The sequence below is a fragment of the Schistocerca serialis genome, chromosome 4 (genome assembly GCF_023864345.2).
Source record: "Schistocerca serialis cubense isolate TAMUIC-IGC-003099 chromosome 4, iqSchSeri2.2, whole genome shotgun sequence".
NCBI lineage: Eukaryota > Metazoa > Arthropoda > Insecta > Orthoptera > Acrididae > Schistocerca > Schistocerca serialis.
In genome coordinates this window covers 435517108-435541599 of record NC_064641.1, presented here as the reverse complement: position 1 = coordinate 435541599, position 24492 = coordinate 435517108, and the positions used below count along the sequence as shown (strand labels likewise).

Below are 24492 nucleotides of genomic sequence, written 5' to 3'. Positions count from 1 at the left end.
ACTGGAGACTGGATGTAGCTATATTTCTGAAAATAAGGTAATTTGTTATCATCTAGTATAAATTTAAGTGAAAGTAATCCTTTTTCTGAAGGTATTTGTCTAAAGCGTAGCACTGTTCGAAAGTGAAATGTGGGTGGTAAGCGGCTCAGACATGAAAAGAATAGCAGTTTTTGAAATGTTCTCCTATAGTAGAATGCTCAAGATCAGTAGGGCTGATCGATTAACAAATGAGGAGGTGCTGAATCGGTTCAAATGGCTCTGAGCACTGTGGGACTTAACATCTGAGGTCATCAGTCCCCTAGAACTTACAACTACTTAAACCTAACTAACCTAAGGACATCACACACACTCATGCCTGAAGCAGGATTCGAACCTGCGACCGTAGCAGTCGCGCGGTTCCGGACTGAAGAGCCTAGAACAGCTCGGCCACCGTGGCCGGCTGCTGAATTGGATTAGGGAAAAGAATAATTTATAGCACAACTTGTCTAAAAGAAGGCGTCGGTTTACAGTACACATCTCGAACCAACGAAGATTCAAATGCTTCAAATGGCTCTGAGCACTATGGGACTTAACTTCTCAGGTCATCAGTCCCCTGGAACTTAGAACTACATAAACCTAACTAACCTAAGGACATCACACACCTCCATGCCCGAGGCAGGACTCGAACCTGCGATCGTAGCAGTCGCGCGGTTCCAGACTGCAGCGCCTAGAACCGCTCGGCCACTCCGGCCAGCGAGCCAACAAAGGAATAGCCAAATTGGTAACGGAGGGAAATTTTTTTTGGGGGGGGGGAGGGGGAGAGGGATGTAAAATTGTAGAGGAAGGCCAAGGCTTGATTACAGTAAGCAGATTCAAATGAATGTAGGTCGCAGGAGTTTTTGTTGTATCCTGCCTAGTTGTCAAAGATGGGGTGTCTAGGAAACCTGCTTGGCTGGCTCTGAGCACTATGGGACTTAACATCTATGGTCATCAGTCCCCTAGAACTTAGAATTACTTAAACCTAACTAACCTAAAGACAGCACACAACACCCAGCCATCACGAGGCAGAGAAAATCCCTGACCCCGCCGGGAATCGAACCCGGGAACCCGGGCGTGGGAAGCGAGAACGCTACCGCACGACCACGAGATGCGGGCTGAAACCTGCTTCTCGGATCGCTAGACAACAATTGAAGCAAATCGTAATAATGAATTTTATTACAGAAAATAGATGATAACACTTAACTTTGAGGAATACAGATGTGTCGCAAACAAAGGGTGACATGAAAAATAAACAACAAATAAATAACAATTGTAATACAAGTGAAGTAATACAGAGGATGCTTCTGTCTAGGTCTCTGATCTTGACGCTTCTGTAGAAGTCGTAGAACTGGACCGATGCCAGGCGGCGCGGCCCTATGCCCTCTCCGTGAAGAGGCCGTTGCTGTCGCGTTTTCGTCCTGGAGAGGGCTCGGTCAGCGTGCAATTGGCTGACGTCGTCTCACAGACCTCTCTGCTCTAACGTTCCCACCTGGCGTGCCGGCGCTTGACTTTACGCCGGAACAGTTATTATGAGATGAAGAGGCTGGCACAGACTAGACAACCGTGGAGAGCTATATACAACCAGTCTCCTGACTGAATACCACAACAACAGCGGATGCTGAACTGGGTACTTGGCAACGTGTAAAGTAGTTTCTCAGCTTCAGTCACTTGATTGTTTCCCCACGTTTATTACCACGATGCATTTCGGCAGTGAGATAATGTTCTGAATGTTGTTGCCTCTGCCCAATAATCTGTACTTTTGTCCTGGACAAAGGACATCAAATGGACATAAATCAAGAACTTAAAATTCTCATCAGTGACACTATACGTGCTTAATGGCAGATTTGAAAGTAATTATGTAAATTTCATTAAAAATTTCTTCAATGCTGAATACTTGTTCCATTAATAGTGAAGTGTCTTGGTGAGTCTATTTTCAGTATTACCATTAATAACCTCTTGCCTCATTTTCAAAAAAATCTGAATAATGCTGAATAAATAAATACGTACTGAATAACCACAGTGTTTACAATCGCGCATGATGTAAATATATGTTCACAAAATACGTCTATGTTATTAGATATGTAAACCGAAGCAAAAAAACCGCAACCACAAAAGTTTTCAATGTAGAGTAATGAAATTTTGAGAATACATTTGTCTAGCTAACATGATTAACATTGCAAGATCTCGAATTAAATCAGGTGATGCTGAGGGAGTTAGATTAGGAAATGAGACATTTAAAGTAGTAGAAGGATTTTGCTATGTGAGAAGTAAAGTAACTTATGATGGTCGAAGTAGGTAGGCTATAAAATGTAGACTGGCAATGGCAAGGAAAGCGTTTCTGAAGAAGAGAAATTTGTTAACATCCACTATAGATTTAAGAGTCAGGAAGTCGTTTTTGAAAGTATTTGTATAGAGTGTGGCCATGTATGGAAGTGAAACATGGGCGATAAACAATTTAGACAAGAAGAGAACAGAAGCTCTTGAAATGTGGTGCTACAGAAGAATGCTGAAGATTAGATGGGTAGATTCCGTAACTAATGAGGAGGTACTGAACGGTATTGGGGAGAAGAGAACTTTGTGGTGCAACCGGAGTAGAAGAAGGGATCGATTGGTAGAACACATTCTGAGACATCAAGAGATCACTAATTTACTACTGAAGGGAAGTACAAAATCGTAAAGAGATGAATATAGTAAGCAGATTCAGAAGAATGTGAGTTGCAGTATTTACTCAGAGATGAAGAGACTTGCACAGGATAGAATAGCATGGAGAACTGCATCAAACCAGTCTTTAGGCTGAAGACCACAACAACATTGCAAGATCACAGGTTAATGTAAGCGCGATATAACCCATTGCAAATGTGAAACGCTGGTACGTTAAAAACCGTTGTAACCGACAGAATGTTGAATGCAGGCATGCAAACGTGCATGCATTGTATTGCACAGGTGCCACATGTCAGTTTGTGGGATGGAATTCCATGCATTTTACACTTAGTGAGTACAGAGACGGTTAATGCTGGCTGTGGATGATGCTGCAGTTGTCATCCGATAGCGTCTTATACCGGGTGATCAAAAAGTCAGTATAAATTTGAAAACTGAATAAATTACGGAATAATGTAGATAGAGAGATACAAATAGACACACATGCTTGGAATGACATGGGGTTTTATTAGAACCAAAAAAATACAAAAGTTCAAAAAATGTCCGACAGATGGCGTTTCATCTGGTCAGAATAGCAATAATTAGCATAACAAAGTAAGACAAAGCAAAGATAATGTTCTTTACAGGAAATGCTCAATATGTCCACCATCGTTCCTCAACAATAGCTGTAGTTGAGGAATAATGTTGTGAACAGCACTGTAAAGCATGTCCGGAGTTATGGTAAGGCATTGGCGTCGGATATTGTCTTTCAGCATCCCTAGAGATGTCGGTCGATCACGATACACTTGCGACTTCAGGTAACCCCAAAGCCAATACTCGCACGGACTGAGGTCTGGGCACCTGGGAGGCCTAGCATGACGAAAGTGGCGGCTGAGCACACGATCATCACCAAACGACGCGCGCAAGAGATCTTTCACGCGTCTAGCAATACTTTGTTTTCTTTTTTTTTTGGTTCTAATAAAACCCCATGTCATTTAAAGCATGTGTGTCAATTTTTACCTCTCTATTTACATTATTCTGTGGTTTATTAAGCTTTCAAATTTATACTGACTTTCTGATCACCCGGTATGTGCCCGATTGGAAACAGATCTGATCGAACAGGCCAAGGCAATATGTTGACATTTTGTAGGGGATGTTCGGTTACAGTATCCTTATGTGGGCGTGCGTTGTCCTGTTGGAAAATACCCCGTGGAAAGCTGTTCACGAATGGCAGCACAACAAATTCAATCACCAGACTGACGTAAAAATTTGCAGTCGGGGTGCGTGGGACAACCACGAGTATGCTCCTGTTGTCATACGGAATTGAACTAAGACCGTAGTTCCAGGTATAGGTTCAGAGTGTCTAGCACGCAGACAACCTGGTTGCAGGCCCTCCGCTGGTCTCCTGCTAACCAGCATTCGGCCATCACTGGCATAGAGGTAGAACAAACTTTCATCAGAAAACAATAGACCTCCACCATGTCCTCAAATGAGCTCTCAGTTGACACCACTGAAGTCGCAAATGGCGGTTTGGGATCAGCGGAATGTACGCTACAGAGCTCGTGGCTAGGAGCTGTCCTTGAGGTAACTGGTTTGTAACAGCTCGTTACGTCACTGTAGTGCCAACTGCTGCTCAGATTGCCGCTTCAGATGCGCCAGAGTCACACGCCGAACACTAAGGTGGATGATCAAATATTCAGCAAATTTGACAATGATCTTTAACGAGGCCATTCGGAGCCTTGTTGTCTTGTGGCTGTACATTCTCGTGACCACCGCTGCCAGCAATCATGAGCTCTGCTACACGACCTCGATCAAAGCCAGTGTCTTGAAGACATTCTTGACTAACATCCTCACCACGGCCAATCTCAAAGGTAACTAATGGTCAGGACCGTTAAAACTAGTATTTAAAGCCGTAGCGCCACTCTTATGAGATTGATGCGAAATTTAAATAGACGTCATGTTTCAAACGTAGAAACATTCCTTCCAACTTTCGTGTACGTCGCACAGCTCCTTCTTGGTGTTGCGATTTTTTTCCGTCAGTCTATTATTTTTGCAGTTGAAGCACATGTATTATCTTGAAGAGTCGATCTGTGGATCTTTTGGTTTTCATATTGCTACACTTTGTTTTTCGTTTGCTAAATTATGTGAAACACTTCAATGCTAATCTGGCAACAGGTTCAACAAAAGTCCTCCTGGTTGTCGTACTATATATGTGATGTTACTATCTATAAACTATGAAGTGTTTCAAATCATTTAGTTAAAGAAAAAATATGAAAACAAAAATATCACACTATCTCGACGCGGATATGTGTCGAACTTCCGTAAGTGGATTGGAAGCGCATCAATTAAGGCCGATATTCCACTATCATATTTCTTTGACAAAGAAATATGATCAAATATTCAGCGGAAAAGGGGTATTACACTGCCATGATATTTTTATATTTGAATAATTTAATTAATAGAATTCAACAACCATAAAATTAATAAAAAGTGCGAAACAGACGATGCACTTTTTAACTTGTGACATACAGAAATCAAAATTAGAGATTCGTTTTTTATTTTAGAATGTGCCCATCTCCTCTATTCTGGCTTGCTGAAAAGCTGCCTGAATATTTCTAGGTGTAGAGGTGGATGGCTGTAGCTGTGATTATGGATCTGAAGTTGCTTGCAACATATCCCACCTGCCAATCAGTGCCCGTTGCTCACCCCCCCCCCCCCTCCCCCTAGTCGAAGCAAGGTTATTAAAAAGAGTAAAAGGAATGTAGCAACTAAACTTTTAAGCCATGTTTACAAACACAATACAACGTCAAATAGCTGTAGCGACGCCACTGCTCCAAGCGGTTACATTTCACACTGCAAGGAACAGAAGACGAATCACTTTCATAATCAAATCTACAGTAGCGTCCTAGATTTCTTTGACGAAAGGCGAGATTTGACAAAGTGCACTGTTGCACTATCAAATTTCATTAACATAAATATTTGAGTTATCAGCTTTGACAAATAAATATGATAGTGCAATAGCGGCCTAATCTATGACAGATGAGACGAACGCAAATTTTGACAGGAAAGAAAAATGACTGAAAAATTCACTGAAGATACTTTCCATATAAAAGGCAAAACGCATCTGGAAAGTTCATATTTTATTTCAGCCACAATAAAATGTTTGAATTTCTTAAACGAATATTGAAATATTCATGCTCGACTACTCGTTTACTATCTGAAGTTACTCAGTTTGGAATAGTCTTCTGTCTGCATATTTTTGATCCCAGAGGTTTGTAGTACCGTATACTTCTATACTCTGAGTCAATCATGGCTGTACTAAAATCTTGAGTTACCCTGTGTAGAATCTCTAGTTTAGGAGAGTGGTGGCGATCGCTTAAACTGGAACAACATAGAAAATGTTCTGAGGAAGGCGAACCGTAGCTGCGTTTTGTTAGATGCAACAAATCTGCCTATATTATGCTTGTCCTTGCTCTTCTGGAGAACTACCGCTGTATGGGAACCTTAGCCGGCGACTTCGAAAACGTTCAGAGAAGATCAGCTCTTTTCGGCATTCACTAAAACAAAGGTGCTTTTCGTTGCGGCGAGATCTTTACTCGTTATTTCAATCATCAACTTCTTCATCCTAATTCGAAAATACTTTATTGACTCCCACCTAAATAGGGAGGAATGGCTATCATAATAAAATAAGAGAAACTAGAGCTCGCACGGAAAGATTAAAATGTTCTTTTTCTTTCCACATGCTATCCGAGAGTGGTGCGGTAGATAAATAGGCTGAAAGTGGTGAGATGCCAAGTACTTAAAGTGTGGGTTGCATAATAGATGCAGATCACATGCAGACAGTACTGCCTCACCGGAAGGATCAGTGTTTCCTTTTAGACACTGGCAATTGTCTTCCAGGAAGAGTCGCGGCGCTGAAGACAGCTGCAGATCACAACTTCGTCATCGACTCGCGCGTTCTCTCCCTGTGCGCCCACGGGTCTACTGTCACGAAGTGAGCCGGAAACCCCCGAGCAGCACCGAACGTTGCATGCGGCGCGCTTATAAAGCACCCGGCGTTGGCCGCGAGCGTCGTTTCGCAGCGAGGGAGCGTTTGGAGTGACGTCGGCCACGCCTTGTTCCAGTTCCTTATTACAAGGGCTTAGTGAAGATATTTGTCCCACCTGCGACTGCAACACTGCACGACGAAGAAGACAATACATTCACTTCGCAAGGGACTTTCATATCTGACGCTGTACCTGCTACGCCAAGACAGCGCGATGCTGGGCAACACGTTGCGCCAACTGAACCACGAGGTTTTGTTGTCACTGCAGAAACCGCTGCCGCGGGCGTTAACTGTCGATAGTGGTGCCAGGAACGCTCTTGCCGATCCGAGATCAGGGAGAAAGAAGGCAGATGGCTCACCAGTGAGGAGCGCTGGGCAGGCGCAGTGGCGCCAACATTCCTCCGTGGTTCCCTCTGGGGGCCCTAGGAAGCAGCTGGCGCACAACTTCGCTCTCCAGCCGGAACTCTATCCGTCGTCTGCGGGTCCTGTATCCAGGTTTGAAGATGTAGAGTTCGGCACGCCAATCGAAGTACACATCGTGCGAGCCAGCTACAACGCCGACCCTTTCGAGAAGAAGGTCGATCTCGGAGTTGGAGGTTAGTATGTGTGTGTGTGTGAGAGAGAGAGAGAGAGAGAGAGAGAGAAAGAGAGAGAGCGAGAGAGAGGGAGAGGGAGGGAGGGAGAGGGGGGGCGGGAAATACTACCGTTAGATATCTGAATTTTCAGCCAGAGCCAGTTTCAGCGTTGCTGATCCAACAGCCGCCGCCTTGCTTCTAAAATTAGAATCGCATTTTTCTCCATCTTGGTTACCTTGACAGTGTTTTTGCAACGGTACCGGTCGAATAGCGAGCCGGTAGTAGCAGAAACTTTCAGCGTCAGCAGGCGAATATGATACGCGTTTCCAACTGTCAAATAACGTATTAAGCTTATCCATTATGGATATAGTAGAACCTTGTGACTCTATATTAAACAAGTGCTCGCAGTCATACATTTGGTCGTTTACTGGTTTTCGAGCCCTTTTCATGTTCATTTTCAGAACAGACCTGCAGAAGTATCATAAATATGTTTGTAGCGTGATGTTGGATATTGCTTCTTGCGGTAGTATAGTCGATATCCACCTGACAGCTTCCATTTTTACTGTCTATCGGCAACACATTAACACATTACTCGTATGAACATTGAGTGGCACTTGAAATTTGTAGCGGAAGTGTTTAATTCTATTGCCGATACGCGATGAACTGGAAGCTATCATGTGGATATTAACATCAAGACTTCCATAACGCCGTAAGAAGCAATATCCAGCACCCAGCATCAAGCTACAAACATATTTATGTATTTTCTGCAGGTCTCATCTGAAGTTGACCACGAAAAGGCTCAAAAACGAGTTAACGGGGAAAAAAATTAATATTTCGTAAGTGACTGGTGCAGTTATCCGTCTTCAAATTGAGTGAGATGTTTTGTCTTGTCAGGAATGCTAAGAGAAAATAGAAAACACTTGTATTAAAAACGCTGTGATTTTATTGCGAACATTTGCATGTCTGCTCGGTTTAACTCCTTAACAAAAATTCCGTGGATTTTACGGAATTTGATGTTCGCGCTCATACGTCTAACAAAACGCTTTCATAGGGCGAAGTGGATGACACAATGGCAACAGAAATCGTAGAGGTGTATGCCAGGTACTTCTGTTGAATCACAGTAGAAATACATACATATACCAATAGTCGCTCTTCCCACTCAGGAAAAACGGATAAATAACTGAATATTTTTACTATTAGGACTAGGGGCTGCAAAAGCAAAAATGCAACCAGGAGAAAGCATGGATCATAGAAGTTTAACGCCTGATCGACGACGAGATCATAAAGAACGAAGTCCAAGCTCGGATCGGGGAAGAATAAGGAATCGTACGTGCCCTCCTTCAAATAAACGGTACCAGCATATTACGCCTTAAGCGATTTAGGTAAACCACACAACCGTGAGGGATGTAACGGCAACTGCAACTCTTATATGCCCTTCGGCTGCATTGCCCTTCGTTCAGAGAACTTAAGAACAGTTTAATGCTGATATTCTTGTTAGTGTAGATGTACAATCACTTCAGCTCTTACGAAGTGTGTTGCGAGAAATGCAAATACTAAGCAAACTAACTGGAGGCCATGGTTTTCGAATTACTCAAGTAAAGCGCGTTTGAAGATCACCTTTGAACGTTCTTCTAGAATAATTCGGGAACTATGGCCCCTAACGAAAATATATCTCAGTCAAAATTTAACTGCATTAAATTTCCTACAGAAAGGTCCTGTTCGTTTTTGCCGTAGGAATAACAGTCAGCGTTCGCGCGTCATATTTGAAGACGTTACGGCATTACGGGTTGCATGAAACCTACATATATATATATATACTTCATTCACTACGCATTTCGGCGGTTACTTAATCACCAAGTACAAAGTACCATTCATACAGCTGTTTTTAGTGACAAGGTCGGCTATTTCTTGTCCCAGTACAATCTGTCATTTGGTTTCAGTGGAAAGTATATGCAATCTTCTGCTTTAGGAGGCAGCTCTCATTCTGTTGTTGCCCCTTTTTCAAATCTAAGCTAAGCTCAGCTCTTGGTCACCTCATATATAAGAAATGGTCGATGCTTGCCACTGAGAACAGCCATCTGAAAGAAGTATTCCTCCTAAAGATAACGGTGCAACCGTCGAAATACGTACTGAATGAGATAAGGATTTTGTGACACAGAATTATACATATTTTAATAACCGAATAACTATTAACAAATTGCACAGAGAAGTTTGTTTAACATTCAGTCGATTTCATGGTCATTACAGGAAGAACACTCGCTCAGATGAAAAATCATGGGCGCCGAAATCGTGTTGATCCTGGCAAGGGAATCATTCTGTCATTCGTCACATGAAGTCACGAATTGATTTAGGGAAAGCTGGCTAGACGGAGATTTTGACTTTTTTTTAAACCCATTGTCTTACCATGTTAGTTTCCATCCTTGGCAAAAGAATGAGGAACAGTATAACTTCTTTTAATTTTAGTGAAGTATACGCTGCCTTGATTTGTGAATAATGAGTGTGCCTGTGCGTGAGCAGCAAAAGTGCGTATATACAGGTTTCATAACTCATCAGCCCCTCACACAGGGAACATATAGATACACCCTTGGAGCTAATTGCGGGATATTTATTACAGTGCAGTCCCCTGAAGAAAAGTTGTCAGTAACTTGAGCAGTTGCGTGAAAACAACTTTGTTATACAGACGGCAGAGCTGTTCCATCCTTTGACCTAAGCAGTAGCTCATTTAGTCTGTCGTCAGAAAACTTACACCTTAACGTGGATTTCGATTCAGTATCATATTTGATGCTAATCACACGCGCTAACGAAGGTGTTCCAGAAGTGAAAACCCCGTCGGAGGCGAAAAGAAAGAAAAGTATCTATGGACCATTTCGGGGTCTAAGAAAAATTCTTGCCGCTTCTTCAGAATCAGCTGCCCAGCTTCCGTTAACCGTCGAGTGGCGGAAGTATACAGGGACTCGAGAGGAACGATCATTCTAACCCATTCGAACAAAATAAATAAATAAATAAATTCAGCAAACGTGGGCTCTGAAATGCATACCTTAACAGTTATGAGCACTTGTTCAGTAGAGGATATGTGTTTCACAGTAGCGAAGATGAAAAAGTGCTCATAGCTTTTAAAGTATTCATTTTAGAACCCATGTTTGCTGGATTTGTTTATTTTGTTCGAATGAGTTCCACTTTAGAGCCCATGTTTACTAGACTTTTGTATTTCAAATGATCGTGCCTGTCATATTGCAGAATACTGAGCGTTCGTTCTGGGACACGGGTGTGACATCTGATAAGCTCTCGCGTAGGATGACTGCGTTGCGGAGGAAGCTTCTTTATATGGGCTTGACGTTCTTGAATGTACTGAATACCTGCGGTCTAAGGAGATGTGTATGTGTTATCTAGTTTCTCTGGTTTTCTTCTTTGAAGAAAATGCTACGTATAAGTTATCTTGTGCGTTATTTTCCTATTTTAGCCGACAGTTTTAAGGCTTGAACTGAGATATTGCTACCTCAGTAGATAGTAGAAACTGATTAAAATTATCCAAGACAAGCTTTAGTAGTCGGTACATATTAATATCTTAAACGTGCTCGAGGGTTTGTCGGGGTTTTTCCTATACGAGGCGCAGGTCACGAGTGGCCGAGGGACGTGTGTGTAAAATTTCATCTCGAATCAGGGACCTTCCGACACTGCGGGAATACTGTTTGTCGACTAACTACGCTCGTCCAAGTCTACAGAAATCGCATAGTTAAACCCAGCACATCTCATACTTTGTAACACTCGCAAGTGATGGTAATAAGAGGAAGTTCTGCTGCAATACACGTTGATTTCGCTGTTACGCGTGGGTTTTCCTGTACAGTAAAAATTCATTGTTACGACTGCGGGAGAAAATTTAGCTGCAAGAGAAATGTGATGGAGCTATCGAAGGTCGCTACTGAACGGGAAACCATAATTCCCAGGAAGCGTGCCCCAATCTGCGCTAATCTGGAGTGAAACTGAGGAGTGAGTGATAAAATCTTCTCCAGTCACCAGCCGAGTGGTGGCGACGTCTTGTCGCAACGTTTCGTATCCATCATCTTCAGCCGAAGTCGAGCCACTTCGCCCGAAGATTTTATCATTTCAATACGCCGGAAAAGCCTGCAATTACATATACGGGCAGTGTCGTGTTCAGGGTAATAGCTGCACATAGCCTGTCGTGCAGTTCATTTAAGATTTATGTTTCCTCTCTCTGCCCTTAAATTTGTTACGCAAACCATTCGTGACCAAACAGTTTGGGTTCGTTGAGTACTGGATAGGATTAATAGACCTGAGTGTTGTGAAAACTTGATTAAAAATATTATTTAATACTTCCAGGAAGATCAAATCTATGTGACGCATAAGGATTCGAACCCAGAACATTGCCTTTAACGGACGATGTTCTTATCGACTGAACTGCAGTCACTAATTACGACCCGCTCTCTCTTTACTTACCGACACATCTTTCCTAAACAGCATACACTATGCTCCAGAGTGAACGATACATTCTGGAATATTATTTGAGATATCATTGTCTTTAAGCTGGGTTCCACAGCCGATGAGAAACAGACAAAGTGTTTACAGCCTCGGTGGAACCATGGCTTTAACCTTATACGCATGATTGACGTCCCATCCGTCAAAAGTTTCTTGTACGGTTACATGGATCGAATGCTTCTTGTGTCACAACCAAAAAACTAATCTTAAGCGATTTCTAAACCATCAGTAATATTGGGCAATAATATTGTACAATATATTGACGATGAACTGCAGAAGGTGAAGTTATAAAGCGCAACCTTCATGTCAAACCTCGGAGGGGAAAACATGGCGGATGTGGACGCTAGCTACAATTTGTTCTTCAGGCTGGCTAGAGGAAAGAGGAGACAAATGATTGTGGGAATTTACTGAGGATGGACTGTCACTCATTTAATGTATTTTAGCGGATGATTGCCCCTATGCTTAAGGAAAAAGGAACACTTATTTGCGAGACACTATCCCTGCAAATTAGTGCCTTCTTGTACTTTGTTCGCGACGAATTTAACTTCTTTATTGATTGAAGTTAATCTTCTTACGAATACATTTCTCTGTATTTGGACAACAGCTGATCGCATTGCTGGGTTTTCTTCTAGTGTTTACTATACTCGTTTGATTTTACACAGCGTTTTGAACGTGCGTTTCGTTGATTTCGAAGCCATTTTCACAATTCAGTTTACACAAGAAAACAAATCCCGCATAGTAAGAAGTCTGGCAGAGATATATAAGTCGAACCAGCTTGCGTAACAGCAATCTAATTTCAGTAGGTCAATTAGTGTATTGTACAGTGTGTTGCACAACGTTGAACCTTATCCACAGATGGTCAATAGTACTGCACAACACAAAACATTACACAATATTATTGACAGTCTATAGGCTGCTTTAAGATCGCAGAGGGATGTTTCACTTTGCTGCGGTATGTTGATTGTTGTCAAAGTTCCTGCCAGATTAAAACTGTGCGCTGGACCGTAAATCGAATACAAAACTTCGCATTTCGCAATCTAAAGAGCGTCCCTGAGTTGAGAGGCAGACGGAAGGTTCTGGAAGGCGTGGAGCGTGCATGCTGGCGGCCTTGGAGCCGGCTGCTAGTGCGTTGAACTCCGCATTCGCCGCCAGCCAGACACTTTGCCAGTAGGGGCGGTCGCGGTAAACACTTGCTTGCTGAAGCCTCTGCCTATGCGTTAACCGGAGCCCTAACTCCGAGAGCGGTTTTCAAGGCGCTTTCTCGGACATACACATTAGCTTAGCATGAGGTACTTTAGTATTTGTGTCTAGTGGATAACTGTAACTGGTGCTTGTATTATTGCGCGGGACTGCTGGAGTCAACCTAGGGCGAAGTGACTTAATATCATTATACAGGCGCGCGGAGTAGCCGCGCGGTTTGGGGCGCCTTGCCGTGGTTCGCACGACTCTACCCGTCGGAGATTCGAGTCCTCCCTCGGGCATGGGTGTGTTTGTGTTATCCTTAGCATAAGTTAGTTTAAGTTAGGTTAAGTAGTGTGTAAGCCTAGGGGCCGAAGACCTCAGCAGTTTGGTCCCATAGGAAATTACCACAAATTTCCAAATCATTATACAATTGACAGATTACTGTAAACATTTACGTATTATGGAAAAACACTTAGTTCACTAATTATTTATTTTTGCAACCTAGGTTTTGTTAGCCCCACTGTCTAGCCCTACTAGCTTTGGGCTGATAACCGGGAACACAGGTCATAAAAAAATGAAACATGTGCCAAATAAGTGTTTCTTTTTTTTTCAAATGATAATATCTCAGCAAGAGTCCACAGTGAAATCAATAAAATTTGTATAATGTTTCCACAACAAACATCTACCATCCACTTTTATTATTGTTTCCTGGCGCATTTATAATGATCTCTCCATCTTCAGCAACGATTGTCTGATGCTTTACATTTCTTGGGACACGATATTGCTAAGTGTGAAGTTCTTTATTTAGGAGATTGCAGTTAATGAAAGAAGACGAAATCAAAAGCGAGCGTGTTACAACAAATGATCGTTCATCTGCAACTGCAGATTTCGTATAAATGCACAATAGAAATACATCCAGAATGAATGTTCACTCTGCAGTGGAGTGGGCCCCGATACGAAACTTCCTAGCAGATTAAAACTGTGTGAGGGACCGAGACTCGAACTCGGAATCTTTGCCTTTCGCGGGCAAGTGTTCTGCCAGCTGAGCTACCAAAGCACGACTCACCAGCCCTCCTGACAGCTTTACTTCCACCAGTATCTCATCTTCTACTTTCTAAACTTCACAGAAATGCTGCTGTGAAACTTGCGGAACTAACACTCCTGGACTAGCATTTGCCTGCGAAGGTCCCGAGTTCGAGTCTCGGTGCGGCACATAGTCTTCATCTGCCAGGAAGTTTCCTGTCAGCACACGTTCATAAGTTCTGTTTTATATGCCCTACTGCTCGCTTATAATTTTCTACGGAGAAAGTCTGACGTTGTCTTATGATAATAAACCCTCGTCATTTTTTTGTGTAATTATGTTTCAGTTTACCCTCTTTGTTACACAGCAAATAGGTCGATACCGAAGGAAAATATTAGTCAAATTCCACTGAAGACATAGATTTACGAAATGAGTGTCGAAACAATCAGAAAACTGGTAACGTGTTTGTTACGAAAATAATAAGTAACTATGGACAATCACAGGATTTTATAACTATATTACAGAAACAGGAACCGGAGAGGCTATAAAAATGTCATTTGACTTCACTTCATAATAAACCAGACAGGATTTGAGTCTTAACACAATACATCGGGGCAGAGTTTGATCGTCGGAAGCAGTAAATCACTAATTCTATCAACACGAACTGCCTCCTATTACCTCGCCGTTGAAATGGAAGTAATGTATCAAAAGGACTGAGTAGCAGGTCGTGAAAAATGAAAGACTACGGCAGTTTACGTAGACATTTTTGTCATGGCAAAAGTCTTGCGTTTCACTTATACAGGGTGGTCAGAAACAGTCTGAAAAGCCTATACGTGTGTTGTAGTGTAGGTTGCGCTGAGAAATAATTTTTAAGAAAAACATTCTACACGTTGCGGCCTTTAAGAGGTATTTAGCATTGAACTTAACCATTCAAGCCGTAGCGCGCCCAAATTAAAGCGGTACACCAGAAGACGGCGTCGCCAAACATGTTTTCGTTTGATTTCCTGACAGAGAACAAGCGAATAATGTAAAAATTGGACATGGGATGGTAGTAAGGATCCAACCCGAAGTAAAGGCTGAGGAATTTCATGCGTTATCACCTACGCTATGAGAACAACTGACTCTAATTGTAACTGGCGGGCCGCTTGAATTTGCGCGGGCAACTGTCTGATTGGCTAACTTCAATGCTAAGCAACTCGGAAATGGCGCAATGTATCGAAGCTTTTTCCTTACAGTTATTTTTTTAGTACAGCCTACCTCCTAATGCCCTTACAAGCATTCCAGACTCTTTGTGACCAGCATGTATACGAAGAAAAAATCGTTTTACAACGATTATAGATAAAATGTTATTTTCTGACACAAGACAGCTTCTTCCAGCAGCAGGACGTACAATGTGCTGTGCTTGTGGACTGCCAGTTGCTATGTGCCATGTTTCACTCATTGCACTTTATGTTTTAATAAGGTAATATCATTTGGAGAGGTGACAGATTTTACCTTCCTTTTATATTATGAAGAGGTGAGCGTGTAAATGATTTTTGTGTCATGTGGCCTGCAACTGTGCAACTTTTTTCATTGGCAAGCGAGGTGCACTCAGCCCTTGTCAGGCCAGTTGAGGAGCTGCTTGATAGAAAAGTAGACGCTCCGGCTGCGAAAACTGACGAGGGCCGGGAAAGCGATGTGCTTTCCAAACGTCTCTCCACATCTGGGTCCAGTGACGCCTATCGGCTGACGATGACACGATGGCCGGTGGATACAGCTGGGTCTTCCTAGGCGTGTTCGGACCGAGAGGGAGAGGGAGGGAAAGAGAGAGAGTTACTAATGAAACTGTTCTTCTGCTTCCAGTAGAGTAAACATTTGTCTCTAGAGAACACGAATGGTTCAAATGGTTCAAATGGCTCTGAGCACTATGGGACTTAACATCTGTGGTCATCAGTCCCCTAGAACTTAGAACTACTTAAACCTAACTAACCTAAGGACATCACACACATCCATGCCCGAGGCAGGATTCGAACCTGCGACCGTAGCAGCCGCGCGGTTCCGGACCGCGCGCCTAGAACCGCTAGACCACCGCGGCCGGCGAACACGAATGTTTCTGCACTATCCCGACTACTTGTTATCAAAGTATCGAGATTATAACGGTGATTTTGGAATTATTTTTACGTTACGTTTACTGAAATACCTATGTGATAACATTTTACCCACCGAGATTCGAGCCGGATGTTTCAGAGGCGAATGCCATGAGAAGTACCAAGAAATTCCAGCACTTAGTTTAAGAAATCTGATAACAAGTTCACTTAAATCTCAGAGTAGATTCTCAGTTCTTATTGATTTTTCATGGCACTTAAGTCACTTTCATCCATGGTAATGCTTCATGTATATGACAAATTCGACCTCGCACAGTCATTTGAGTTAGACATCAAACTGTAGGTGCCCCATATCCGCCGGAGGGTAGAAATGGCATACTTGTCGACAGGACCACACGTAGTAAGACACTGTAGTGACGAGTCTATTTAGACACCTTATTTTAAGCACCTTGTGCACGTAGGTCACGACATCCAAAATGTCACCCACTGTCCGTTTTCTTGAGTATCCTATCCAGTAGAATGAGGAGGATTTGTGTGGAGTTAGAAATCGAAAACGTGGATAAGCGATTGTCGGATTCAGTACATGTAGTTAGGCAAATGCTAAATGCAGGTCTGGAGCATATCAGACTAATCCCATTTCGTTCGTATTCGCCTCTCTGTGGCATCGCTATCTTGTTGCGTGAAGAAAAGGTGAACGCTTGGAGACAAGTCACTCTGCACCACATTTTCTGACCCGTCTTCTGTTTTAGATACCACCAGCTAAATTCAGATTTTTTTACTTGAATTTTCTAAGTCCCTGCGTAATGTGAGTGGCAATCCATTCTTCGAGGTAGCTCCGCTGTAAACAGAGAACCTTGCCGTCCTTGAACGATTTCCTTGAGGCGCATTAGCGAGATCCAACGGCAGCAGAAGTGAGTCACCGCGCCTAAAGATTCAACGACGGAACACTGTTTCACGGTCCATTTCAGGTCCATCTTTTCTGGTTTGTTAGTCGAAGAATATCTTGAAATTTCCCTAACGGATGTAAACTATGTTGGCGTCCTGTTTTATCAGAAGATGCTCATAAGTCATTGATCGTGCACTAAGAAACATTATAGATTTTTTCAGCTCATGACGAAGAAGGAAACGATATCCTACAAATCTGAGCGGTTAAGTAATCTACCAGTTACGTATTTTGCTTGAGCTGTCTTAACTACATTTTTCTACTCTACCTGCTATATACAGGGTGGTCAGAAATAGTCTGAAAAGCTTATAAGGGAGTTGGATGGTAGGTTGTGCTGAGAAATAATTGTCAAGAAAGAAAATTCTATACATTGCGCCCTTTCCCTGTTAGTTAGCATTGAAGTTAGCCATAAGGCTGTTGCGTGCAAATTCAGGCGGCCTGCCAGAGACGGTATCGCTAATTGTGTTCTTCGTTTAGTTTCCTAAAACCGAACAACAGAGCAATACAAAAATTGGATGTAGGACGATACTAAGCAGTCTCGTGAGCTATCATCTACTCTGTGAGAACAACTGGCACTAATTGTACAGTATGTGGCGGGGCTCTTGATTTTGCACGCATAAATGTCTGACTGTCTAACTTGAAAACTAATTAACTCATAAATGGCTCAAGGTACTGATTTTTTTTCTTAACAGTATTATTTCTGAGCACAACCAACCCAGCAAGACTATTACCAGCTTTTATGACTGTTTCTGAGCATCCGGTATTTTTTTCCGCTCTGAGTTTTCGTATTTTATATTTCTATTTGTTAAAAAGGTCACTGGAGCCTACGATATGACACAAGTACATTGCGTAGTTTCCTCTGCCATTTACAGCATTTTAGAGGACCAGGCAATTTCAAGGTAACTGTGCGTAGACTTCAAAACAGGGCTGGTGGTCAAGTTCTCCAGCTGAATTAGCAAGCCGTTTTCCGCACACAGCTATCGCTATGTGCAGTTTATGAAGATTGGCGAATAAATGGATATAATACAATGTCGCTGAGAATTTATCACTGTAGCGTTCGTTTCGGTGGCGCGGTTGAACGAATTAGTTGCGACAGAAGCTTGTAGAGGAATATGACGAAGTCTGCCTAAGATTTCCATCGGTGTTAACGAACACTTGCAACATCATGACGATGTCGAAAGCAGTTTGCTGACACTAAACGAGACGAATCATGTTCGATCAGAGAGTAATTTAGTTTCCTTCATTTCTTAACGGAACGTGCTCAATGTTAGCACCATGTCTTTAACGACAGGCGAACACAGTGGACTAACTGCATAATTTGAGTCGAATGAAAAAAATGTTCTACTTCCAGAGATGTAGGAGCAAGCACAGAAACGTGCACCAAGAACGTATCTAAGAAACTCTCTACCGTGTACAGTACGAGACAGAAAAGAGTCGTCGCGTCCGATGTTAGTATTGCTGCAAGAGATAACAGCCTGTCGTTCTTCATTTCGGCCATCGGGTCTAAACTGGCTCCCGCGACGTTCTGGAGCGGCGCGGGGTTCGGTGTCCCTGACGTTGCGTTTCTCCATGAGCGGCGTTGCGTAACGATGCCGTGCGTGGTGTGAGTAAACAGGAGGGCGCGGCCCCTCTGCCGTGGCCGCCGGCCAATGGCGTTACTGCCCTGCCGTGACGTCATGTGGCGTGGTTCGGCCACTCAATGGTCGCGGTCTGGTGCTGCCGCTCACCGGCTCCAAGCGTTGCGCAACTTGTTTTGTCGTTTACCGACAGCGACGAGGCTCAGCCACGTAGGAAAGCAGTTCTTGTTCGCTGTGATGACAGTTGTCCAGGAGCGGAAATATTGCGCATGTTTGCGTGAGATAATCGGGCATAGCTGTGGTCGCGTGTTCTTGTCTCAGTCGATTTCTTGAAGCAAGACGGCCTATCGCAGCGCCCCTGGCGTTTTATTCTTGGACTGAGCCTTGTCTGCAACGAGTGGTTCTTTAAGTTACATGTCTGCGTCAAAATTGCATGTGTCGTGAGAGCTGGCTGCTGTGTAATTTGGCACTTGAACGGCGAAAATTAATTTATGAGGGACCATCCGTTTTACGAGAAAATCTCAGTATAGTAATAGAATGATAATATAACAAGCAACAACAACAGAGTGTATTAATGACCAAAGCAAAATTCGTAGTGCATCTTCTTCACAAAGGTTGTATGGTAAATTCTCCACACATGTGTCGGCCAAACAAAACATCTATATTTATCTGACCAAGAAAAATGTGTTCTTACAAACATAACAAACGATATTTAGATGGCTGTAAACAATGGGTTTTCACTTTATCTTTTGTTCAAAAATGGTTCAAATGGCTCTGAGCAGTAAGGGACTTAACATCTGAGCTCATCAGTCCCCTAGAACTTAGAACTACTTAAACCTAACTAACCTAAGGACATCACACACATCCATGACCGAGGCAGCATTCGAACTTGCGACCGTAGCGGTCGCGCGGTTCCAGACTGAAGCACCTAGAACCGCTCGGTCACAACGGCCGGCCTTTGTCTTTTGTATCTGGATTTATTTCTAAGTGCCAAAAGCAACGAAAATTATTTTTCTCGTTAAATAGATTTGACTTTTTCGCTGTTGAAACAATTTTCATTAAAATGACGTTGATCTATGTCCTTATTCATTCACTGTGCAGGCTTTTTTTGTCAGGACATTTCAAAACATAAATACTTTTCTGTTTTCCGGTATTTCGTCTGTTTTGTGGACAAGGGTAGGAAAAACACCAGGCCCTTTTGCAACCTCTGTAATGAGCCACGGAAACAAAATAAACAACAAAAAGAAGGTTAAGAACGTACCTATACATAGAATCAGTTACTGTAATAAGAGCGAAATCGGCGAAAGTAGGTGAACCTCGATGTTAGCAGACAATGCCACAGTCCGCTGTTTCTGCGCATGCGCAGCCTGCATCGTTCTCGCTCCACGCACAGCACAGGCAATTGATCAATGACGTCAGTCTCCACCACGCGACGTATTTGGCGGCTAATTTACATGCTGGCACCTGACGCGCATCCACAACGAGGAGTCGATTTCGTCCAGAAAGTCGTTTGTGTAAAACGGGCTAACGGCGCTCAACGGCGCGATCATTAGCGTCACTGGGTGAACACTATACGAATGGTAAGTGACTTCGTTAAGTGAACATCGAAACAGCACGTCAAAGTAGGCAACGTTTACAGCTGAACGCAGTAGAAATCACACGACTATTAATTAATAAACTGTCCTAAGAACAAGCATTCTAAAAATAGTTTGTAACGATTAGAGTGAAACATATATTACATGGTGTACTGAAAAACGCCCCCAGTGAAAAACGCACCAGGTGAGATTCGCGCCGAGAAAGGGTCGAGATCGGGTCCGCTAATCCCCTTGCCCAGCAGACAAAAGAGTTGAGGGACGCTACCTGGAGGTTTCCGAGCTGGAGTTTTCAGCCGTCAGGCAGAGAGAGAGAGAGAATTAAGTTTCTACCACACACCACTTTAAACTGCAGTAAATACAAGACATTACATTATTTTGCTTCACTTGCAGTATCATTCAGCAGTCATTATCAATATCGTTTTCATTATAACAACTACACTTCTTGAATACTCAGAAATATCAAGTGACTCTATACTTGGCGATTAGTAATGTCACTTAATTTTAACTCTTAATTTATAAAAACTAGCGAGGAATTGGGGTGGTGACTCTTGAATGAGAAGTATAATTGTAAAGGGTTGGCTCTGAAAAGGGTTCGCTTTTGTTTTGGTGTATTGTAAAACACATATACTGTATTTTAAAAATAATCTGATTTCCATCACACTTTATCCAGGCTTTGGACTGGCTAAAGAGCAAAAGTCATTTAGGCCTGTTTAAAATCAGCTTATAAGCATCGTCAAGATTTTTTTTTATTTTTATTATTTTTTATATAAATTGCTATTTACATTTGAACACTATTGTATCTATATACATCTTCTGATAAATTCAGTCAAGTTTCTGAAGGTAGGATATGGCTTTCAAGCAATCCTTGATCTCACCATCCTCTTCGTATTTTTTTACTATTTTTCCCAACCTTTCATCACGTTTCATGTAGACTGTTTTTCTCCGTTTACCTTCCATACTCAGTTCTGCCCTCATTAAGGCGCACGCTGAATTTTCCGCTTTTTCAAACATCTAATAACGTCATTAATTTTCGGATTTGGTTTAGCAAGCATGTTATTAATTTTGTGGTGCCAACCTTCTACAGCGTTGGTTGTTCGGTGGCGCCGTTTGTAGCAACTCCAAAGGTTCATTTTCCAACCATCTATCTACGAAATAGTCAAAAAATTCAGAAAGTTTCATGTAGACTGTTTTTCTCCGTTTACCTTCCATACTCAGTTCTGCCCTCATTAAGGATATCCGGTGCATGTGAATGTATCTCCAGCCAACCATCACATACATCTTCAGGCCGTAGAAACGCCAGCGCAGCACACATGCGAACATGTTGTCTCACATTTTCGTTTTCTTTGTAATCACGAGTAAGTCCTAGCTCTTGAACTTTCCTCCAGAGACACTTTTTATATGGAAATAACATCATTGCACTTCAGCTGTCGGAAATACAACTTTAATTGCTGAAATCGCAGCTGATTCGAAGTCTATGGTCACATTTGCAGGTTTCCATTCTGGAATTTTTGCATCAAATTTCGGAAAAGAAGGACGTACGTCTCTTTTCTTTGGCAGTAGTGCAAAGGTAACTGGATAGATGTTTGTCTCCCAAAGTCGGCGTGAATGGTGTATATTTGCGAAAACTGTTTGCTGCAGTACTTGAACGTACCACCCATAAAAAAGTCTTGTTTCCTCCTTAAGCCTCTCTTCCTGCCCTTCCGCTAAAAACTATTATCCTCTCTCCTAGTTTGTCGTCGCTTAACAGAAAACTGCTGCCATCGTTCATAGCTAGTAAATCTGCCTTTAGGTCAATTTCTTCTCTTGTCGGTGGATCTCTCTCATTTCCCTGTGATTTTGCCCGCTGGTAGTACAAAGCTCTCTTCGTTGTTTGCTGCTTTGGCATTTCAGTGACAAAATCATAGCCTCGATTATGCATGCAACCCAGCTCCTCTGAATATATTTTTGAAATAGACGCCTCTTGTCCTCTTCTTTGCGTGGTTCAAAGTCTTCCTTACCTCCAACCGAGCAACATCTGGAGGTCCACATTGATGCTCGAATGAAAAAAGCACCGTCGAATCCTTCGTTTTCAGCATTCCTCGGCAGTGGTTTGCTCTCTGTCTTGAACAGCGCCACGTTACTGTTCCATCTTCTTTAGTTCTCTTCACTATGTAAGAATAACCTTCGTAGTGGCAACATGGCTTACCGTGATTAGTGGTTGAAAATTACATATCTGAACTACTGTGTCAAGAATACACGAATCGCGCGATATGAACTATTCCGACGGTGTCCGGACATTTGCCACGCCGGACATTTGCCACGATTTTACCTGCTCCGAGGGGTTGGGTCCCTCCTCCTCCTCCTCCTGCTCACCCACCCGCCCAGTTTGCTTTCGAAGTTCCTAACGTGACCATCAGTATGGAAGTTATTACAACGAACAAGGGCAGGCCTGCTGCTCATTAGAAAGGTTACGCGTATCTTAAACAGAGGGAATCTAAAGAAGGTGGCGTTACGTGGATGTGCATACGCCGAAAAGCGGATCATTGCAAGGGAAAGCTGCTTTCGAGGAACGGAGAAGTATTGAACGTTTTAGAACATCTCTGTGGACCACCTGACGATGTGGCTCTGAAAGTGAGAAAGCAAATGGAAAGGGTGAAGAGAAAGTCTCGAGAAGAAACTATACAGTTATCGGTGATATAGGCGGATGAAATGGCAAATCTACATAATAAATTTTATGACTTTATTACAGTGATACCTAATTCAGAATCTATGAAGAGAACCATGCGTCGTCGATGGAGTCAAGCGCGGGGGAACCAACAAGAGCCTAATAACTCTTATGAAATTGATCTTCATGAAGACCTATTAAAAATGGGAGATGGCAGTAGCTTTCTTCTGGAAAACGATAGATAAGAGGAGAGAATAATGATTTTCAGTGGAAGCAAAGGAAAAGAAAGTTTAAGAACATGTTCCCATTTTTTAATGGATGGAACATTTAAGAGCTGATGAAAGCAGTTTGCACAAATCTACACCATACATGTAGAATTAGGAGGCCCGATTAAAGAAACGAACATTCTTTCTATTGTATTTGCAGTGCTCCCTAATAAGAAGAAGGATGCATATGTTCGTCTGTTTCGTCTGATAAAACAGGCAGTCCCTGAGTGGTGTCCTAAACAAGTAAAGGGTGACTTTGAGGCAACTGCGATATCGGCCATTCGTCAAGTTTTTCCCACAATTGAAAAAAAATGTATTCTCCGTTCCTCGAAAGCAGCTTTCCCTTGCAATGATCCGCTTTTCGGCGTAAGCACATCCATGTAACACCACCTTCTTTAGATTCCCTCTGTTTAAGCCAGAGGGGCACCAAGGCTGTGTTTGTGTATCAGACAGTTGGCGGCTGTGCCTAGTACAGGGGGGGGGGGGGGGGGGGCAGGTCCCTGTATCCGAGGAGCAGGTAGTTTACGGTGATTAGAACGGACCGGGCGCGGGGGAGCCCGACACAAAGGGAGCAGGTATTGGACGCGAATCTCACACATTTCTGGTTGGGCGCGAATCTCACTGGGCGCGATTTTCATAGAGTCATATTACATCAGGTGTCACCCTGAGCACTAATTAAAAATATTTCATTCAGAATTGTTAAAAGCACATGAAAATTTTAAGATACGTCTAATCGTGACAAGTTCCACGTACAAATATGAAAACTTATCTACAGGGTGGAGAAAAAGGACCCGATAAGAGGCCACAGAGCAGGGTAGGAGAGTCGAATCGAGCAATCTTTTTCCAGTAACCACAGGTCGGAAGTGCAGCCTTGCGGCTAAACGGACATAAAACAAGAGTCAATAATATAGTTACTTGCTCCAGCTAATAACTATTACGCTAAACAGCTCAGCTGTTAATTATATCAGCCGAAGACATTGGTTTCAGTTGAGCAGTCAGACCTGGGAACACTCTGAATTATAATCCTTGGCTGGTTATGTTGGACACGAAATTTCTGTGTTAACTCGGTAAAAATCGACTGTTAAATCAACTACGCTAAAAGTACTGTAATACTATAATGAAAATATAACACAGCAGCAGCAAAATCATACTGATACTCCCACCCGTACACCTTAGATCGCGAATGGTACCCGGGAAGAATAATTGCCGGTGAGCCTTCGTGTGAGCACGAATGTCTGTGATTTTATCTTCACGGTCTTCTCGGGAGCTGTATGCAGGAGGAAGCAATACAATGGCTGACTCTTCAAGGAATGTACGCTCTTGAAATTTTGATAGGAAGTCTCATCGCAATGTACAACGCCTCTCTTTTACTGTACGTCACGGTAGCTGAAAAAGCATTTCTGTGATGCTT

General features: G+C 42.7%; 1 protein-coding gene across 1 annotated transcript in view; it reads left to right on the top strand.

Moving 5' to 3' along the window:
• Positions 1–6715: 6715 nt before the first annotated feature.
• LOC126475044 (aspartate aminotransferase, cytoplasmic-like) overlaps positions 6716–24492 on the top strand; it is a 58548-nt gene continuing 40771 nt past the window's right edge. Inside the window, exon 1 of the mRNA XM_050102591.1 lies at positions 6716–7296. Within this exon, the coding sequence (XP_049958548.1) occupies positions 6915–7296 (382 nt within the window). The 5' untranslated portion in view covers positions 6716–6914. The remainder of the gene's footprint in view (positions 7297–24492) is intronic.